This window comes from Gossypium hirsutum, chromosome A05 (assembly GCF_007990345.1).
Source record: "Gossypium hirsutum isolate 1008001.06 chromosome A05, Gossypium_hirsutum_v2.1, whole genome shotgun sequence".
NCBI lineage: Eukaryota > Viridiplantae > Streptophyta > Magnoliopsida > Malvales > Malvaceae > Gossypium > Gossypium hirsutum.
Window position 1 is genome coordinate 1488561 of NC_053428.1, and position 21134 is coordinate 1509694.

At 29.9% G+C, this 21134-nt stretch overlaps 3 protein-coding genes and 1 non-coding gene across 11 annotated transcripts; all 4 read left to right on the top strand.

Annotated features, from left to right (window-relative positions):
* Positions 1-3809: 3809 nt before the first annotated feature.
* LOC121229215 (uncharacterized) lies at positions 3810-6465 on the top strand. Of its 7 annotated transcripts, none has more exons than XM_041112762.1 (5): positions 3817-4149; positions 4821-4853; positions 5291-5334; positions 5456-5726; positions 5926-6465. In XM_041112762.1, exons 1-5 carry the CDS (start codon positions 4083-4085, stop codon positions 6213-6215), a joined length of 705 nt encoding a protein of 234 aa, XP_040968696.1. In that variant the 5' UTR covers positions 3817-4082; the 3' UTR covers positions 6216-6465. The 7 variants fall into 7 exon arrangements, with proteins under 7 accessions (XP_040968698.1, XP_040968696.1, XP_040968697.1 ...); XM_041112763.1 differs by having other exon boundaries at positions 5294-5334; XM_041112766.1 differs by having other exon boundaries at positions 4009-4149; positions 4217-4853.
* Positions 6466-7230: 765 nt separating this feature from the next.
* Positions 7231-7304, top strand: TRNAR-UCG (transfer RNA arginine (anticodon UCG)). Its single transcript has one exon. It is a non-coding gene; the product is annotated as a tRNA-Arg (tRNA).
* Positions 7305-10094: 2790 nt separating this feature from the next.
* Positions 10095-12567, top strand: LOC121229214 (monogalactosyldiacylglycerol synthase 2, chloroplastic). Its single transcript, XM_041112761.1, has 8 exons — positions 10095-10670; positions 10765-10937; positions 11015-11176; positions 11266-11407; positions 11495-11719; positions 11810-11872; positions 11942-12016; positions 12103-12567. The coding sequence occupies exons 1-8, from the start codon at positions 10365-10367 to the stop codon at positions 12361-12363; spliced, it is 1407 nt and encodes a 468-aa protein (XP_040968695.1). The 5' UTR covers positions 10095-10364; the 3' UTR covers positions 12364-12567.
* A 2294-nt stretch (positions 12568-14861) lies between these two features.
* LOC107903317 (actin-related protein 2/3 complex subunit 3) lies at positions 14862-16844 on the top strand. 2 transcript variants are annotated; one of them, XM_016829334.2, is made up of 5 exons: positions 14862-15040; positions 15339-15424; positions 15746-15854; positions 15949-16218; positions 16312-16844. In XM_016829334.2, the coding sequence occupies exons 2-5, from the start codon at positions 15422-15424 to the stop codon at positions 16458-16460; spliced, it is 531 nt and encodes a 176-aa protein (XP_016684823.2). In that variant the 5' UTR covers positions 14862-15040; positions 15339-15421; the 3' UTR covers positions 16461-16844. The 2 variants fall into 2 exon arrangements, with proteins under 2 accessions (XP_016684823.2, XP_040968703.1); XM_041112769.1 differs by lacking the exon at positions 14862-15040 and adding an exon at positions 15083-15221.
* Positions 16845-21134: the final 4290 nt, after the last annotated feature.

Consider the following 21134-nt stretch of genomic DNA (forward strand, 5'->3'; position numbering starts at 1 on the left):
ATAAGAAGTTGAATATTTTTTTAAAGTAACATTTTGAATTTAAATTTCGTTGACAGAAAAAAGAAAATTAAAATATTTCTATTATTGTTTACGATTTAATTGAGATATAGTATAATTATTTAATAAAGGGTTAAAAAAAATCTAACTGTGGGACCATTGTCGGCCCTTTACAAAGTAGGGACTCCTATTTTGGGATATTTGTACTTTAACAACGCTATTGCTTTTACTGGAGGCAAAAACTGAAGTAAAATCATTGAACCTGGTGGTGGTGGTGGTGGGGATCCAAAGCCAGCCTGTTATTTTTGGCTAATATTGTGTGGTGATTCATTTGCCAACCATTTTAGAAATGCTATAAATACTTTAGTAGTACAAGTATCATAAATTATTGGCAGTTTATAAATCAATTTTAGAAGACAAAAAGGTAAATTAAAATTAGGATTTTTTTAAAAAACAATCGGAGCACTCAATGATAATTAAGATGCCTCCTACCTAGTTAATAAAGAAAAGAGTAAAGTTAAAAAATAAACGCCTTTTGCTTCAACAATAAATATTCGATTGAGTTAAACCTACAAACTAAATCTTAATATATATTTGTATGTAAATAATTGTCACATTTATTCCACGTTAGATTTGATGTTCATCTAGTAACATTATGGCTGGTAGCTACTTAGCTTTCATTTCGACATTATGCGAATCAAAAAAGGTACATTCGGTTTGGGTCGTGAAACTAAAAACACGTATTATGTAGGTCCACTATTTCGTAAAAGTACAAAAACATTATAGTTTTTAAATGGTTTCGATTTTCAACCCTTCTTCCCCCCCCCTTCCTTATTGGCAGTCTCTTTTCTACGTTCAATGTGGAGCTTCCATCTATTTTTCTCCCCCTTCTCTCTTAATTATTTCAAATATTTCCGTTCTTTCATAAATGTAACAGTCGAACTTTTGATATTCCGGTCATTTTATAATTTAAAAATTATCTCCTCTACCACTATATTTTTAATAAAATAATTTGAACAAAATAAAATAAAAAATTCAAATGTTATAAATAAACTTAAGAAAATAACACATACTTTTTTTTATCTTTCGATGAGAATTAAAATAATTAAAATAATTCATAATAGCCGCTTAATCATACTTCCATTACAATATATAAAAAGAAATACAACAAGTTTTCTATTGGAGTCCTTTTGTTGATGATGTTGGGTATTAGTAAATTTATATTTTGATTATTAAATTATTTAAATTTTTTTATTTAAGTTATTAGATTTTTTTTAAATTTGGTTAACAAGATTCACACGACGATTCAATGTTTGGTACAATGGATCAATGCCAATCGATGAGTAAAAAAATATATCTTAGATCTAAGTTAATTCAGATATTGGTGGAAAAAAGTGTTTGAATTTTAGATTTCATAAATTCATGACATTCAATATTGTTTGAAAAAAAATTGTAGAAGATAAATGAATAAGACCTTTCAATCAGTGCAAGCGGTTGAACAATGGTGGTCATACAGGCTATGACAGCTATTTTAACTGTCCAATTAGTTAAAAAAAACATTTAAATAGTTCAATAACCGTTTTCTAATTTTTTTAAATTGAGTAATCAAAATGTAAAATTACTAATAATTTAATAACTTTGGGTACAATTTACCTTAATATCATTTAGTTTCCTATGAAAAAGGAAGGAAAGAAAGGAAGAAAGAAAGAATGGAAAAAAATGTATTTTTATAGTATGTTTGTGTATATTTATATGAAAAAGTATTTTATTTTTAAATTATATGTTTAAAGTAATTTGTTGGTCATAATTCACGAATTAATTTAAGATTTATGAAGATTACAGGGTGAAAAAGAAGACATTATATTTATCTAAAAGGATACATGGAACATTAGAAGTATTAATAAACGAAATCACCTAAGAATGACATTTTAGGCTTTCACATATGCCATGGTGACTTCGAATAAGAAAAAAGAAAAGCCGCCACAGTTACGTATCCTTCTCATACAGCTTCCAATTTAGTTTAATTTATCCTCTAGCGTTTGAGGTATATTGGGTCCAAACTAGGAATTGTTATCAATGATCCAAGCCTGTGTTGATTCGGCCTTTGTCGACTTTAGACCGAAATGAACATTATAATCGTATTTATTAAGAAAAATTAGATTTCGAATACCATCTTTCTTAATTTTAAGCTTAATTGAATAAGAGGTCCTTATATTATTGGTTTTGTCTGAGTTAAGTACTTAAAATTATTTTTTGTTCACCTGACTACCTAAATTTTGATTATGCTATTGAAGTGGGAATATGCCATTAAAGCCGTTAAAAAAAGATTCTAGCCAATGAAATTGTGCCATGTCACTTTAAAAATATAATTAAGAATAATATTATATTAATTTTAAATAAAATAGTTGTAGTAATATTAAATAAAAAATCCTCCCTCGTCTCTTTCCGTCTCCCCCACACCATCCCCTCTCTTTCCATCTTCAAATCGAAGGAAGGCCAAGTTCGACAACAAATATTAGCATATTTTATACATTTGATCAAAATATATACGCTTTCTGCCATTGCTCAGAAGCTACTTTATATACAAGTAGTGGATTTGAAGATGGAGAGAGAAGGAGGGTAGAGGGACGAGGGTGGCGGTGGGGGTGGAGGTGGTGGAGGGAGGGGAAAGGTGGTATTTTTTAATCTAATATTAATCTAATTATTTTCTTTAATATAAATTTAAAGGAGTGGTGACGTGGTATAATTTTATTGGTTGAAACTTTTTTTTACCGACTTTAACAGCAAATACTTACTTCAATAACACAGTTAAAGTTTAAATACTCAGACGAATGAAAAAATAATTTAAACACTTAACTCAAACAAAGGGAATAATTTAAGAGTGGCCTGCAAAATTAGTCTAATTTTAATTATCAACTTCTCTAAGGACAATAGGACAAGAAAAAACAGGTGTCTTAATAAGTGGTACTAATTACAGCCACGTGTAGAACAACAACTCCTATTGTAATATGCTTTGATTCTCATTTTAGTGATGCACATATTTTCGAAAAAGTAAAAGTAATCGTCGCAACGCTAGAGTTGGCAGTAGGGAGAGATTCTGGCTCACTGCAATTTGATTTTATATTAAAAAATTTTACTGGAAATTGAGGAAAACAAATTTACAAACCTTCATTTTTCATTCAAATACTATTTAAGCTTATAATTAATATAAAAACTACTTATTATAATTTTTAAAACTAAGTAGTAATAGTTTAGAAACATATTATCTATTTTTTAAATAAAATTGCACACAACATTAGTTATACAATTTTTAAAATTTTAAACAATATTTATACGATAATAAAAATTTACTATTTTAATATATATAGCATTAAAATATAATATTTAAATAATATAAAATATAAGATATAAAATATTTTATACTGTTTTTAGAATACATTATTTTATAATATTTGTGAAAAATAATAGTTTTAAAAATTAAATTTAATATATTATATCGTAAGAGAATGAAAATTAATTTTGAAATATAATAAATTTTATTTCGTTAACTGTTAATACATATAAGTGGGTGTAGAGTTATATTGAATATTTATTATTATTTTATTAGTAATTCAATAATTTTGATGAATTCTTTTGAATGATTCAATTTTTAAAGGTAAGTGTTTAAAATGTAAATTTATTAATAGTTTAGTAATTTGTGTACAGTTTACCCTTTTCAAATATATTTTATTTTTTAAAACAAACACATAAAAGTTAATTTTTGGCTAAACATCCAAACTTATAAATGCACGTGTTGTTTTGTTCATATTCTTACACTTTCCTATAATCTCTCACGAAACAAAACACCCTTACAGAAAAAAAGCCCAAATAAAATTGCTGGCCGTGCCATTGTTTCATACAAAATCATACTGACCGTACAGTTCCCAGAACCCAAATATCCTTCAAAAAAAAAAAAAAGCTTTTGGGGTTATGGTTTACTTTGGCTGTGCAGTGTCCTCTAAAGAACTTCCTCTGTCATTTTAATTTTGGATAATTTACTATTTTCTGTTTCGTTTTCTTTTTGGTCTCAATTTTAAGTCATTAAAATGGGAAAGAGAAGGGCAAGCTCCCAACATCTTAATCATCATAATCTCCACCTTCCTTCTTCTTCGGGTACGTTTATTTTTTTCTTTTTTATTTTGTTCCAATCTAAGTTTGATACCTTTTTTTTTTTTTGAAGTTTTAGGTACATGAAAAATGTTCGAAATTTGGTATGCCGCCATCGTAATTTTTCTTCCTTTTTTTTTTATTTTGTTAATTTTTCTGGTTTGTTGGGTCAAGGTTTTATTCAATTATTCATCAATATTTGATCTGGGTGTGTACTTCTTATTTTCTCTGTTGATTACATGGTTTTAATTTCTTGAATCGTTTATTATCATCATTATTAATGCTTGTTTTTTGATGCTATTTGATTTGGAGTGTTGTGGGATTCTATGAATTATGAGATTTGAAGAGAAAAAAAAAAAGAGTTTCATTTATGGTATCAAATAGGTTGGAAAATCATATTCTTGTATGTCTCTTCAATGGTTACTTTTGTTGATACAGTTCTTGGCCTTTAGGGGAGTTTTAGTTATGAAAAATTGATATCAGAAACCAGGGCTAGAATGCTTTGTGTCTGTTCCTCGCCTAGAATGTTCCAGATGAACACAGGTTCTTCTGGCTTCTTTGCGCTTTTACGTTACGGAAGTGTTGTATTTTATTTTGATCATACAAACCTTCATGGTGTTGTGAAACTTAGGAGATTTCTGTTCATAAACATTGCAAACTATGCTCAATCTTAACAGGTATTGCGGAGATGATTAAGGGAAGATTTATAGGTAACAAACTAACAATAGCTTAAACAATTTTGCAGTCTACCATTAATATGTATATATTCTCTTTGAAATTTTTGTGCTCTTTTTCATTTGATTGGAAGCTGTTTTGTATCTTATTTACTAAACGTAGGACCTATTAGATTGGGCATTTGTTTGCAGTATCATCTAGATATTAGGTCTTCTATATATGTTATTAAGTTGATGCACATCGGTTTGGATCAGAAATGGTGGTTCAATACTTTTCTTTTGCTACCTCGATGTGATCATAATGAGATTGTGGTGATCATCTTGGTCTCGGTAGATGAAATATGTCCGTGCAATGGATTGGTTTATCTTCAGCTTTATAATCTGATATTCTGAAAGTGCAAAAAATTCTTCGTCTTTATAATGCGAAAGTTAAGAATATGGATAATGGTTGTGCTCTTTATTAAATATTGCAGCAGACATGCCATGCTCATCGGGAATGGAGTTATTGTCCAACGAGGTTTTGTACTTTTCCTTGTTCGTTTCTTGGATATAATAATGTTTTTGCCCCTCCATCTCTTTGTCAACTGAATGGTCTGCAATAGTTCATTAATTTTTTTTTATCTCTCTTTGTTTTATAGCCTTCATTCAATTTGGATGCTGGCATGGATGTTGGAGATAGTTCAATGAAGCTACTAAATCCCAACTCTTCAGTTGGTCAACGCCATTACAATTTTGGGCGTTCGATATTTTCAAAACGATCACGCCGTTACTATGACCAGCATTACCAATTCCAAAACTTTGGCAACCATTCTAATCCATCAACTTCTCGTGCCAAGATTAGTCCTTTACATGATGAGAGGATGTCATTCAAGTTCACTGATTCCAGCCAAGAGCCTGGACGCCAATCAGGTTACATGCATCTTTTATTGGTTTTCATGCCATGAATCTGTTTGTTTCCATAGCATGTGATAGTGTGAATGAATCTCTTAACTTATCAAAATCGGTGCGTAAATGGTAAAACAAGATATCGAGATTTCATAGCCAAAATTAAGTGTTTCATTCTGGTTTATGTTTTGCCATGCCATCTAAAGTGTCCCAACTTCTACAGATGGTAGACAAAAAGCGTTCGGCAGACCCGAAAGGATTAGGTCCAGTTTGTTGGTGACGGATCCAGTATCACCTGACAAGATGAAGATGATTTGTGGCCTATGCCAAAAGCATCTGAGACGGAAACCGTATTTTATCGGAAATACCCTGGCTTCTGCTGAATTCTCTGTCGTGGCAGTTCTAGTTTGCGGGCATGCATATCATGCAGATTGTTTGGAAGGGAAAACGAGTTTCGAGAACAGGCGTGACCCGCCATGTCCTTTATGTTCAGGTTCCCCATCACAAGTTTGATGGTTCGAACAAGAAAGAAGTGATTATGCATATAGATGTCCACATAAAATTTATCATACTAAATTTCTGAAAGTATTATAGGAAATGAATGTAGGCTGTTTGTTGTGATGAAAGGTGAAGGTTTACACATTAGGATCTTAACCAGGTATTTTGTATTTTGCTAAGATTAGAGCTAGTTTAGTACCCTGAAGGCTTTTCTTCTTGTACCTTAAAACCTATTACAGTGAAGGTTTACAAATTAGGATCTTAACCAGGTATTTTGTATTTTGCATTTTGAACAACGAGACATCAGTAATGGCATGCAAACGAAGCAAGTTATTAGAAATTTTATCAGTATGCACATGAAAACCACCTCTGTATAACAGAGGATGTGTTTAAAAATAACATAATTTTTCACCAAAAAAATATATATATATATAATAAATAATAGGTTAAAATATGTCTAAAGGCCTTGTGTTTTTTCAAGAATTTAATGTCTCAACTTTTCAAATTTTAAAATTCAGATTAAATCGTTAATACTCTTGTAACATCTTTTTATTATATGGCTACTAATTGAATAGGTTTTATTTTTATTTTAAAATGTTCGTAGTATCTAATTTAACAAAAAAATTAATAGTGCTAATAATTGGATCTAAATATTAAAATCTGAAAGTAGAGGAATTAAATTTCTGAAATTACAAATATAAAAAATAAATTCTCAATTTTCAAAAAATATAAAGATTATAGACACATAACAATAACACATGTAATATATATAGAATATTAATCTAAATTGCACAATCATACTAAAATCCAAAGTACGCAATCATACTCATCAAACCGTATGGACAGTTCTCATTTTCCTAGTTCGATTAACAATTTTCCTCAAAATTTATACGTCTTTATAAAAACAAATAAATAACTAAAGCTGAAGAATAATTCGATTAACAATCACAAGCAAAGTTGAATTTAAATTACATTGAGGCAATCATTTTCATAAGATATTAAAGTAAATAATAACAAAGCATCAAGATCGGACCGCATAGCGCAGTGGATTAGCGCGTTTGACTTCGGATCAAAAGGTCGTGGGTTCGACTCCCACTGTGGTCGATTTTTATTGTGTTCTTCTTTGGGCTTTTAGTATTATATAGGCCCAGCCATCCTTTTTTTGTACAATAAGGTCAAATACATTGGATTTAATTTACTAAACAGACAGTTTTTAAATTAAAATTACTTTTGAACCCAAAAACAAAAACAATTTTTTTAAAAAATATATTAAATATAATTATATAAATAAGGGTTAAAAAATATTTTATGTAATATTTAAAAATATTTTTTTTGAAATTCATTTTAAATATATATCATTATATGTTTAAATTTATAATTGTTATATTTTAATGATATTTAAAATATAATTTATATATTTAATATAATTTTAAAAATAATTAATATTTATATCCATCTATAAATATTTAAAATTTATATTTCAGATATTAAAATAATTTTTTATTTATTTTTGTACTAAAATATTATGATATTAACGAACTTAAATATTATTTAAATACACATTTAAGCTTCACAATATTATATTTAAAATTAATATTTTATTTCTAAAATTATTTTTTCGGACAATATTCAACATCCAAATTTTAAATTAGACTTTTCAAAACCACATTAAAGAGAATATGAAATGCTGTTTCTAAAATTAATGAGAACATGACTCGGAATTAAACGAAGAATGAGAAAATCTAACATCAAAAGTTTAAGGAAAATGTTAGCAGGGTATAAATTTGGATGCTAAAAGGGTTAAGCCCATGTATTACTATCCAAGCTGGAATGTGTAATTAAAAATATTCAAACTATGGCATACTTAATTATTTTAAAATTAAAAATATGAAAATAGATTAAAAAGTTAAAAAGTACAGATTTTTACGCTAACTTACTTACCATTTTAATGGATTTTTACTTTCACGCAAACAAGTTGTGTGTACACTTACATTACATTATTTCTTTCTCTACTCATTTAATTTTTCTAAACAAGTTGATTTAAACCTATTTTTATGTAAAAACCGGTTTGGGAAAAGAAATTTCAGGGGAAATTTTTTTATTGGTTTAATGATAAATTCGATCATTAATATTTATATGTTTTGTCAAGATAATTCTAATTGTATTTTTGAGTTTTTTTTGTCATCAAATTTTTTCTTTTTTAAATTGTTTTCTTTTAACAGATTTGATAAAAGTACACTTAAATAATTAACGATATAATGTAGAATATTTTTAATGAGATGTAATTTATTACTTACATGACCCAATAAAATAATTACATATGAAAAATAATAAAATAAATAATTCATGAAGTTAAAAAAAACTCTTAATTTAAAGAAAATTAATGTAATTATTTAAAAAAAGTTTCAAAATAAATGCACACATTTGATATTTTGGTTTTGATTTATTAATTATCTTTTTGAAACCTCTCAGTAAACAAATATATGCATTCATTTTGAGACATTTTATTAGATAATAAAATTTATTTTTCACATGTAATTATTTTGTTGAGTTACCTAAGTAATAAATTATATCTCATTAAAAATATTCCACATTGTCTTTAACGGTACTTTCATCAGATCTGTTAGAAAAAAATAATTAAAAAAAGCAGTTTTTAAAAAAAAAGGTTGATGACAAAAAGAGATTCAAAAATACAATTAGGACAATTTTGATAAAATATATAAACGTTAATAAAAAATAGTTTAAGCCTTGAATTATTTGAATTGAATTCTATCGAATTGTATTTTATAATTAATATTATTTTTCTGAAAATAAATATTTATATTTAAATAATGAAATAAAATTAAAACATGATATAATGAAAATATTATATATGAGTTATAATTTTATTTATTTCCTTGAAAACTTAACTTTTAAAAGAATATTTATGAAAAACAATTTTGAAATTTTACCAAATAGTATCTAAAAGTTATAAAGCAAAATTCTATTTTGTCAATAACCCAAAACCTAAATAGAAAAAACAAAACGCAAAGCAAAGTGAATTATTGTGAATAATCTAATAATATTAAATAAATTTGAAATTTGAATATTAAAGTATAAGAAAATGGTTGAGATGAAAAAAAAATGAAGGTTGAGTGCAAACTTGAAATTTTATACAAAAGTAATGTTTTATTGAAAATTCAAGTAATCTAAATTCTACAATGCTTCTACTCTTAACTGTTTTGGTTGCTCTCCAACTGACTTTTCTTTATAAGTTTGCTTTCTATTTAAGGTGATAGATGCACCATTTTTTTTTATTAATATTAGTATACCTTTATATGTATTTTATAGTGTTGGGAAATTATTATATTATTTCCAAAATTTCAACTTAAATTTTAATATGTTTTATTGTTGCACACTGTCTCCAAATAACTTTTAATTTACCCTGATTTTAAATAAAAACCTGTTTTTTTTTTCACCTTTTTACATACGGATATCCTTCACCGTATCATTAAAAAAGATAAATATCTGAAAATATAAAACCTGCCTTTTACTACAAACATCCCAAAAAGAAGGACAACAAAGAAAAAAGACAGTTTTTAAATTTTCATATTTATTAGTTTTCTTACTCCAATTTTATAAACTATATTTCATAAATCCACAGTGCTAAAAAAGATTTTATATTTTAAAAAAGAAATTATTTATAAATAAAATTATTAAAAACATGTGTATACTTTTAAGATGTGGTTTTATCATATAAAGTAGCGTAGATTAAATAATTATTTAGAAAAATATGGTACATCTTAATCTAGTTTGATGTAATCAAACTAAAAGTAGAACATAGAAAAAGATTCGAATCTTCCCTCTCGAACATTCCATAATAAAATGCGAATCTGATGGTTGCAACTTCATTACACTCAAAATTTTCCACCAATAAATTAATTCTCAGTTTGCTTCTGCAATTTTTTTAACTTCCAACATTTTGCCAGCTTATATTCTTCATAAACTTTAAACGACATCATTTTTTTTGCTCATCTGCTTCTCTGCCGTCAAATCTCTGTAACTCTACCGGAAAACTTCCATTTCTTGTTGTCGGGAAAAGGGTAGTTGGCAGTTAAAACAGTTAAACTTCCAAAGCGTTCTTTGTCTTTCTTGGTATCTTGTTTTCTTTTCTTCTTGGTGGATATGGTGATGAAGGTAGCGTCGCCGGAAAAAGTTGCTTCAATTACAGAGAAGGTATGGCAGAGAGTTTACGGCGGCATCAACAACAACGGCTATTATTATCATCATCATCGTAAACATCGAAGGCGGTGTTCATATGAGAGTGAAGATGAATACGAGGATGAGGATGGAACCATACAGTTGATGCAGATGGGTGCTGAAAGAAGCAAGAATGTGCTGATTCTCATGAGTGACACAGGTGGTGGCCATAGAGCTTCAGCCGAGGCTATTCGAGACGCCTTTCGGATCGAGTTTGGAGATGAATACAGGGTGATTTGCTTGTTTTTATCATTTCTTTTTCATCTGTTCATCTAGATCTACAATTTAATTTACCAGGTAACGAATTTTCCTATGTTCTTTTCAGATATACGTGAAAGATGTCTGGAAAGAATACACAGGCTGGCCATTGAACGACATGGAAAGGTCTTACAAGTTCATGGTGAAACATGTACAACTCTGGAAAGTAGCTTTTCACAGTACTTCTCCTAGATGGATACATAGCAGCTATCTTGCTGCCATTGCTTCCTATTACGCCAAGTATGTTGATCCTTATTTCAACATAAATTTCATTTTCTAATTTCATCACAACTTAATTATGTTATCTGTCGTTGAAGGGAGGTTGAGGCTGGTTTAATGGAATACAAGCCAGACATTATCATAAGTGTACATCCATTGATGCAACACATTCCTCTCTCAGTTCTTAAATGGAAAGGCCTTCAAAAGAAAGTAATCTTTGTTACTGTAATTACAGACCTCAATACCTGTCATCCCACATGGTCAGTTCATCAAAAGCCTGTAAACTTCTTTATTTCCATTTTATATCCATGTTCCTTGATATCTTTAAACAATTGAAAATTCGGTTCAGGTTTCATCCAAGGGTTAACAGATGCTACTGCCCTTCAAAGGAGGTAGCCAAGAGAGCTTTATATGATGGTCTTGAAGAGTCCCAAATCCAGGTTTTTGGTCTTCCTATTCGGCCTTCATTTGCTCGTGCGGTTCTTTCCAAGGTTGAGGATCTTACCAGACATAATAAAACAATCAATCTTTATATGATGGTCTTTTTTTTATGCATTCTTTTTGTCTATGTATTGTAGGAAGATTTAAGAAAAGAGATCGAGCTAGACCCTGATTTGCCTGCTGTTTTGCTGATGGGAGGGGGTGAAGGAATGGGGCCTGTTAAGAAAACAGCCATGGTTCTCGGCGAATCATTATACGATAACGATCAAGGGAAACCAATAGGGCAACTAATCATAATATGTGGCCGAAACAAAGCCCTTGCCTCTACATTGGAATCACTGGAATGGAAGATCCCAGTGAAGGTAATTTCATTGAACTTACCACATGTATGCAACAAACAGGCACAATTAATGAGAAACAGTCAATTAAACAATGTTTTCCCTTCACTGCAGGTCAGAGGGTTCGAAACCCAAATGGAGAAATGGATGGGAGCTTGTGACTGCATAATTACAAAGGTAAGAACCTATATTTGCACATTTTCTTGCTTAATATACATAGATTAATCTGTCTAAATCAAATTACAGGCTGGTCCTGGTACCATTACAGAGGCCTTGATTAGGGGACTTCCAATTGTTCTCAATGACTACATTCCAGGACAGGTTTAGTTACAATTACTTATAAGATGTGTTTCAATGGCTTCAACTTTTGCCGTCCTTAACCATTACCCTTGAATTTTTTATTGCAGGAAAAGGGTAATGTGCCTTACGTAGTAGACAACGGAGCAGGCGTATTCACCAGAAGTCCGAAGGAAACAGCAAGAATCGTGTCGGAATGGTTCAGCACCAAGACAGACGAACTCAAAAGAATGTCGGTGAATGCTCTTAAACTAGCACAACCAGAGGCCGTCTTTGATATTGTAAAGGATATCCATGAACTTGCTTGTCAAAGAGGACCTTTAGCCAACATTCCTTACGACTCAACATCCTCATTAACAAACGTAATTTAATAGATAACCTCTACATCTTCCATATAACTAAGATTTGTTCTATAGGTAAAGCTTTAATGTAGTATATCATTCTTTGGCCACTATGGTCTGCTGAAAAAGTGTGTAAATTAGGTTAATCTGAAAGTTGAAATGGTTGTGGTGTTGCAGTATTTTGGTTTGGTTTGGTTTTTTTTCACTTAATATGGCATTAAGTTTCTGCTTAAAGTTTGGTCTTTGATATTTAAGCTGAGGAGTATAGTTTTAGTGTAAAACCAAAAGTCTGCTACACTTGGAATGACGTCTTGTTCTTTCTTCAAAGTTAAGGCAAAATTCTGATTGGAGGTAAGCTTGCTTAAATGAATTAATATGTTAAAAGCTATAAATCAACATCATTTCCTTTTTATTTATTTATTTTAATTAAAAGCCAACAACCATGTATTTCCAAAAACACCACTTGCTTGTGTCAGTGTCTGGTAGATTTTAATTATTAATGTAGTGCTCTAAAAAATACTTCGTATTCATTTTTTTCTATATATTTATATAATTTTTAACACCTTAAATAGTTTGATATATTTGTATATTGGAATAATGTTGGTTTTTTGGAATTATGCTTTAAATTTTACTCTATTTTTTGTTCAGAATCTTAAATAATAAGCAACATATCAAACAACAACAACCAATTGATGGTTTTATAACTTTGAAGTACATAGAACAATTTAATGGCAATACCCCAAAAGAATGCAAAATATTAATGGGGAATGTCCCAAAACGGACAGTAACAAAGGGAAAGTGCTATTGAAGAGTTGGTTGGAATCTGAAGGGGGACTGGTAGGTTTGACTCTTCATTGAAAGGTATGATTAAAACCAAAGAAAATGTTATTTGAGATGTGCTTGAAAAGATTGATGATGATGACCTCAAACAGATTTACAAGTTGCCAATGGTCTAACATATGAGCTGTATGCATATTTTTTTCCCCTCAGTTGTGTGATGGCCAGACTGTTTTGACTCATCAACCCCTTAACTTAACGGTGCCAGCATGGCAGTGACAGGGACATGAAAAAGTCTGAATTTGCAATTTGGTACATGAATGAATAAATGGATTTCTATATCAAAGAGGGTAAAATATATATATATATCCAATTGAAACCAGTAACAGATATTAAACAGATATACTTGTTGATTGGTCAGTAACAGATATTAAAGAGAGTACCGCAGCTTGAAACTCCATTCACAGGTGCTAAAAGTAGTTGGTATAGACTCCGTTGTTATCGTGATGTTGAAAGAATACAATGTTTCCAAGAACTGGGATCCATGGCGGCAGCTCATAAACGCCCCGAGTAAAGAATATTTTTTGGTTGATTCCGTTCCCTCCACATGTTGATTCCCAACGTAAACTCCAAAAACTGGTTCGCTGTGCCCATGACGAGAACCGAGGTGGTTAGATTTTCATGGGTTGAGTTGGATAGGGTTGGAGTTGGAGTTGGAGTTGGCTTATCTTTTTATGCATGATATTTAACTCTTTACATATTTTTTTTAGGTCTAGTATAATTAAAGTTTCTTTTATATTCGTTTTACGGTTTATGAACTTAAATATTTTTATTATAATATTATTATCTATTATTATAGATTTAAATTTTTATATGGTATAAATAATGTAATATTTAAAAATAAAATAAAATAATATTTAATTAGTTTTAGATTTAATTTTTTTATATAATCAAGGCTTCTTTTATAACTGTTTTGCAATCCATAAAAATTAATATTTACATTATAGTATTATTATTTATTATTATAAATTTGATTTTTATATGGTATAAATTAGATGGTATGTCCAAATAAAATTAATATAGTATATCATATAATTAGAAAACTAATTAGATTAAGCTCATGTTGGCGTGTAAACCCAACTTTTGATTTAAACAAATCTAATTTATTTACTTAAACTCATTTTGTTCGATTTATTTTTTTCAATTCTCAAATATTAAGCAAGATTTTATAAATTAGAATGAGTCCAAAATAAAACAACACGAACCCAGTTCTTTGTTAAAAATCCAAATTTTTTGGGTTTTAACTGATTTTTAGATTTTCGATTTTTTAAAGGTTTCAACTAATTCTTTCGATTTCTAATTTAATAATATGTTATACCAATCATTTAAAATTTATAATAGGATATGTGTTTAAATATAAATGAAGTGTGCTAATGAGATGGATTATAGTGAAAAAAAAAACTAATCCTTAAAGAAATTATACTACATATGTGTATATAGAAAATTATTATAAAATACTAAAATTATATTTATGTTTAATAAAACCTAAAAACCTATAAAAGAAAAAAAAACAAACCTATACGAGTATTTTTTTTTCCCTATTTTGGGCTTTGTATTTCATTCTTGATGTAGGCTTTATAGTTCCATCATATCCAAACTTCAATCGCTTTCTTATGGTCATGGAAGAAAGTCAGCCAATTTAACTAGTCCATTTTTTGGTTCAACAGCCCATTTAACTAGTCAAAGCGCAAATTTCAAAGGAAGGAGAAGATTTTGCTGTTGAAAAGCTTTTGTTGGTTGTAAGTTTACCCGATCTTTTTTCGTGTCTTTTCCCCATTTCTAGCTATATGATTGCATGTCACCAACGCCCACCTGGTTCATTTTTGCAATTCAAGATCACCCAGAAAATTTCCCAAGGAAAAATTTGTTGGTACATCTCTTCTCCTGTTGTTAAGCTATTTACATGTTTATATCTGTTTATGCATCATAGAGAATGAAACGATTTCCCATTCCTGTAAACAGTTTGCATTAATATCATATTTCATGGCTTCTCTAATTTGATGGGTTTGTGTGTTTTAAAGAATTCAAGTCTTGCACAATGGCATTATAATGTAACCGTCTCAATTTAGTATTTATCATGTTCTTGATAGCAAATTTTCGGTTTTTTTTTTTGTGGATAAATCGTTACTGTTGATTGTAATTTGATGTTGTGCTGCTGTTCTTTGCAGAATTATTTGGTTACCCCACTTTCCTTCTTGTGAAAAATCCAATTGCTTGATTTCGTTTATTTGCCAAAGGAATTCAAACGAAAATGGTATCCAAATCAATCTCTTTCCTTTACATATATATTATATCATAGCAGGTGCATGATATGGGTGAAAATCAATATTTCTTTAGAAAGTTTAATAATAATGAAGCTTTGGTTGGAAATAGTAAAATTTAGAATAATAATGATGATGATGATGGGTTTAAAAGTGTAGTTATTTATTAATTATTTTAACTTTTGGTTTTCTAGTACTTTTCTTATCGATGACACAAATTCAGCAAACTCTTAAATAATAGCACAGATAATTCATAACAATTTTATTTATGGTAACTTTTTGTTCATATTCACTTGGAAATAAATGAGAGGCAGGTTTATCATTCTACTTTTGCTGATGAGGAAGGAATTACTAAAGCCTGTGGCTGCCCTTTACTTCCTTTGAAAAGTCGTAAAAAGGGTCCTGCTCCTGTTTCAGAACAAGGTGGGATTTAAGTTCTTTAATCAGCATCATTGGGTAGTTGTCCTTTTTCAAATATTTGATTTGATTATTCAAGATGGTATTGTTTTGTTTGCAGGCAAAACGGATATAGTTGATGAAGCCATCACATTCTTTCGTTGCAATGTCTTCTTTAGGAACTTCGATATTAAAGGCCCTGCAGATAAGCTCCTTATATATTTGACATTCTACATAAATTTGTCTCTAAGGAAGCTTGAAGGTTGTAGAACCTTGGCTGAGGGGTCTAAGGCAATTCTTAACTTAGGAGTGGAAAATGTTACCATACCTGGTGAATCTGGTTTTCCTTTTACAGGGCTCTTTTCTCTTCCACAGTCTCAACAGGAAGCAGGTAAATCTCCTTTTTCATTTGTTACAATATTGAATATCACATGCATTATTGAACTTCTAGTATCATGTAAATTGTTGGTTTCTTAAAATGCAGAACTGCTGAGGGATTATCTGAAGCAAATAAGAGAAGAGACGAGTGGGAGACTGTTGGGTGTTGCATATAGGCCTAATGGAACACCAAATAAGTGGTGGTTAGCATTTGCAAAAAGGAAATTCATGAACATTGCTCTTCTTGATAAATAGCTTTTACATGTGATAAGCCTGTTGAAATTTTGATATTATAACCTAACATGTTTTGAGTGCATTCTGCAACATAAAGTAAAAAGAACCAACCAAAGCTTGCTTATCTTCACTGAAATTGACACACAGTCCACTAATTGGAAACTGATGTCAGCAGTTGCGTATTAAAACCAAAGACACTAAAGTCTTGTACTGTAAAGTTATTGGCAATTCGTGCATTGTTTTGTCTTTTTTGTTGGTTTCTGTACGTGGATTCGATTGAAAGAAACTAGAATGGGTTTCAGTTTAAGGCCTAATGGAGATGGTAAAGCATCAATCAGCAGCAGCCACTTTTCCGAATGTTAATTTGATCTAAAGATTCTAAAAATTAACAAGCTTTTTCCTTTCTATTTTTAGTGTTTTTTTTTCAGCAAATTATAAAATCAACAAGTTCCTGAATGGGAAATCTTTTCAAGAAATATTGGCACCCACAGCATACATTTTACCAAATATTTAATACGACAGCTGAACTTGGAAATCTTAGGATTTAAAGCGAAATGATGAGATTCCAAGTTTAGTCTATAATTGTTAAAAACTGGAACTAGTTATCCTTAGAAATGGTGCTTCTATTTCAATATAGTTAAAATTAAACATATTACATATATCTAACTTCCCAAGCATTAAAACATAATAAAATTGAATAAAGAATCTGAAATTGCTTTTAATGTTTAGAAAAGTGTGAATGAAGTAGACATGTTTTAACTTTATCGAGGAAGATTGAAAAATAGTGGACGCCCAAGGAAAGGTCAGCTACTAGAAATTGAGTCGCCTTTGCAACTTACGTGAAACAAATGCTACATTGTAGGAAAGGACCAGGCAAGGCAAGTGCTTTCTTTTTTGGTTCAACCTACGTAAGTGCTTATGGTAGCATGTTCTGCTACGGTTTATGTTTTACTAGAGTTTGGATGAATTTCAAATTTATACCACAATAATTTCTCTCAAACATTTAAATTAAAAAAATAGTATACACTTAAATATATTTAAATTTATGTTGCCTTGCATGAGACTTAAAAGACTAAATCCACCATTTGAATTATTAAAAATGTTCACTTTTTTATAATAAAAAAAATGAAAAAAAAGCATTAAACCAAGCAATGATTCTTGCACCCCTTTTGGAGGCATCAACACCCCCAAAAAAGTAGAAAGTTTTAATTTATGTTAATTTATTAAATCACAACATAATTGAAATATTTTTTTTATTATTTAAATTTATGGTTATATTATTTAAAGTTGTCAGGATGCAATTCTAGCTTAAAAATGAAGTTTCAAAATACTTTGCAAACTCCAAAAAGAGAAAAAGAAAAAGAAGAAGAAGATGCTTCCTAAAGGCGAAATCCTATTAACACAAATTTTTTAAGAACAAAGCTAACAAACAAAAAACCAGTTGATTGAATGAAGAATTCAATTTTTATCAACAGTTCATTTACAACAACAAATAGATACCCAATTTTCTATGCACCAAACCAAAAGACCGCTAATCATAGAAAAAACCAAACAAAGACAAAAACATGATCATTAATCACTAAACATGAACATCGTCAAGGTGAAGATCCCCACAAAACTTCAGCAATTATGGTAGCAGCCTCAGCATCATTAACAGATGCTTCCCTAACTTTCTCCAGAATCTCTGGTTTAAAAGCCCTTTTCTCCCTTTTCCTCAACCCTTCCCCAACCTCTAATTGCACTGCAAACCTTGCCACACAGCTTGCAAATGGATGATTCTCTAAAAATTTCTTTTCTCTTTTCTTCCCCTCACTCTCCTCATTCTCATTTCCATACTTTCCCATCCCTATCAAATCACCACCAAATTCTGACCTCTGCAACTCCACAAGTTTTTCTATCAACCCCCCATTAAGCATAGCTTCAACAGCTTCTTTACGTCCAAAGTAACCAATCTCAAGAATGCAATTAAAGACCACCACTTTCATGCTCAAATCTTTGGAATCTAATAAAGTTAAAATCTTGGGAAGTTCCCCATTACAGAGAATTACATCAACAAATGGAGATTTAATAAATGTAATCAACTCACATAGAACTTTTACGCTATGGGCTGATTTCATCTCCAAAAGAGCTTGAATTGTATCTCCCATATTCACTTGGCCGACGAAGACATCCTTGTTGAATCGAATCAAAGCGGCTACACAAAACGCAGCTTTTTCCCTGATCTGTTTTGAACAATTCGGGTCGCAAAGCACTGTTTGTAAAACCGAAAAGGCTTTCGATTTCAAGACTGAATCCTGCAACTCGGGATTAAACCCTTGTGATACTCGGTGTTCAAACTGACTCAGTAACCGAGCTAACTCGTCCTCGTCCTTCCAGGGATCTTTCAAAGCATTTATCAAGCTATCGATACTCCCACGATCCATCAAGGCTTGAATCTCGGACTCGATCGAGCCAGCAACTCGAGAGATGGAATAAGTCGACACACGACGAGTCAAAAAACTCCTGAGACCATAACCACGATTCCTTTCTAGGGTTTCGACGAGGATCTTGAGCTCAGCCAAGTGTCGGGAAAGAGTAGAAAGAAGTGGGTCTTTCGAGATGATCGAATCGGACTCGGTTTCAAGCTCGAGAAGAGCTTTAATGGGAGATGAGTTAGACTGAACCGATTTGTGAGTTGGATGAGCTTGTAACTCCTGGATTGCTTGTTTCAAAGCTTCGAGAAGCTTCAGAACTCCAGGGTTGTCTTCTTTGGGCGATGAGTCTTCCATTTTTTTGTTGCAGATGTAGATTTTCTTCTTTCGCGGTTTACATAGAAACAAACTACAATAGACTCTTGTTTTAGGAGGCGGCGAGAGTATAATGGAGAAAAGTAGCTCAACCACCGGTTTATATTCGAGCCGCTCGGGCTTTGTGATTTTTTATTTGTAATTTTCCACGTGTAATTATATCGATAGAAACCATTATTTAACACTAATAAACTCTTTTATCCCTTACCCTATTATTTTGTAAAGGGTAATCACTTTTTCCGGTTAATTTGGAAACTACTTTTCATATTGGTTTAAATTTCATTTTGGTCCAAATTCATATATTGAGAATTATTTTTTTATCTAAATTAATCTTTACATTTGAAAATTATTACTATATTAAGTTGAATTTTTTAAGTTAATTATTGATATTTTCTCAAAAACTTAAAATCTAAACTTTAATACAAATTCAGATATTAAGTTGAACAAAAAAAGAAGTCTAACTTTTGATATGAAAATAATCGCTTAACTAGACCCTAATATGAAAAATAATTATGAAGTTCAAAGATTAATTTAGTCAAAAAAGAAAAAAGTTCAGATCTCAATGTAAGAGTTATCGTCAAATTTAAATATCAAATAATAATTTAACCCTTTTATAAAATTATGTAATTAAGTTAATGTTTTTTTATATAATATTAAAGTAAGATATAAAAGTAATATAATTTTAACTTGTGTAATTTTAATCACGATCCATTTAAATCAAAATAATTGTGTAAACATATTCATGTATGTGGATATAACTAATCATATAATACCTTTTGCTGCACCAAAAAAAACATAATATAAGTTGAAGCCATAATGTTTTTTTTCAATACATTGATACATTATATTGAATCCAAATAAACATTGAATACACAGGAATATTTGGATGGATTATTATTTAGCTCAAATAAAAAAATTATTATTAAATTGAAAAATTATCCATTATATATATTTTTCATTTATTGTTTGATTTGTTTATATAGTTAATTTGTAAAGAGGGAAAAAAAGATCTTCATGCCTATTTCCTTTAGCTTTTAAAGAACAATTTTTTTTTTAATATATTTTTTCTATGATAATCTAGACATTTTAGTCAAAAGGGGGAAGTTATCAGTCAAAATTTGTTTAAGTAATTGATTTGTTGGTTAGCATTTAATAAAAATAATAAATAAATGGCAACAAATTAATAAAGCCCATTTCCCTATATCTTTTACCTCTCTTTGTTTTTCAATGCTTATTTTCCGTTTTAAGTTCCCATTAAGTAAAGCATTTTTTGTTTCTTATTTTGACTTTATAAAAAACAAAAATAAAAATTTGAATTTTCTTTTCACACGCGCTTATCACTAAATCAAATATTTAATTTATTTTCGTGAATTGGAAAGGTGATTTACCTACTCTTAAAATTAAACATATTTTCAAAACACTTAATATTGTTATTTTTATAATGCTAGTTTAGCATATTCGATCTTGGCCCAAGAATATGAGCCACTTGTTCAATTTTCCAGCATGGAAAATGATTGGTTCATCTTTAATGTGGGACCCAACTCTAATTTATTAATTCCTTCTGTGTGAAATGTGAATAAGAAAGAAAGCTTGCAAGGATAGATGTTTGGCTTGTGATGTGGTTGACGGATTAAGCACGAGTTTTTTTTTTTAATTTTATCCACAGCACATTGAATAAGAAACAGAATGAGCCCCAACTTTGCCTTACTTTGGCTCCACATATTTCTACTCCCTTGATATTGTAATATAAAAAAATTATTATTAAATTGAAAAATTATCCATTATATATATTTTTCATTTATTGTTTGATTTGTTTATATAGTTAATTTGTAAAGAGGGAAAAAAAGATCTTCATGCCTATTTCCTTTCGCGGTTTAAAGAACAATTTTTTTTAATATATTTTTTCTAT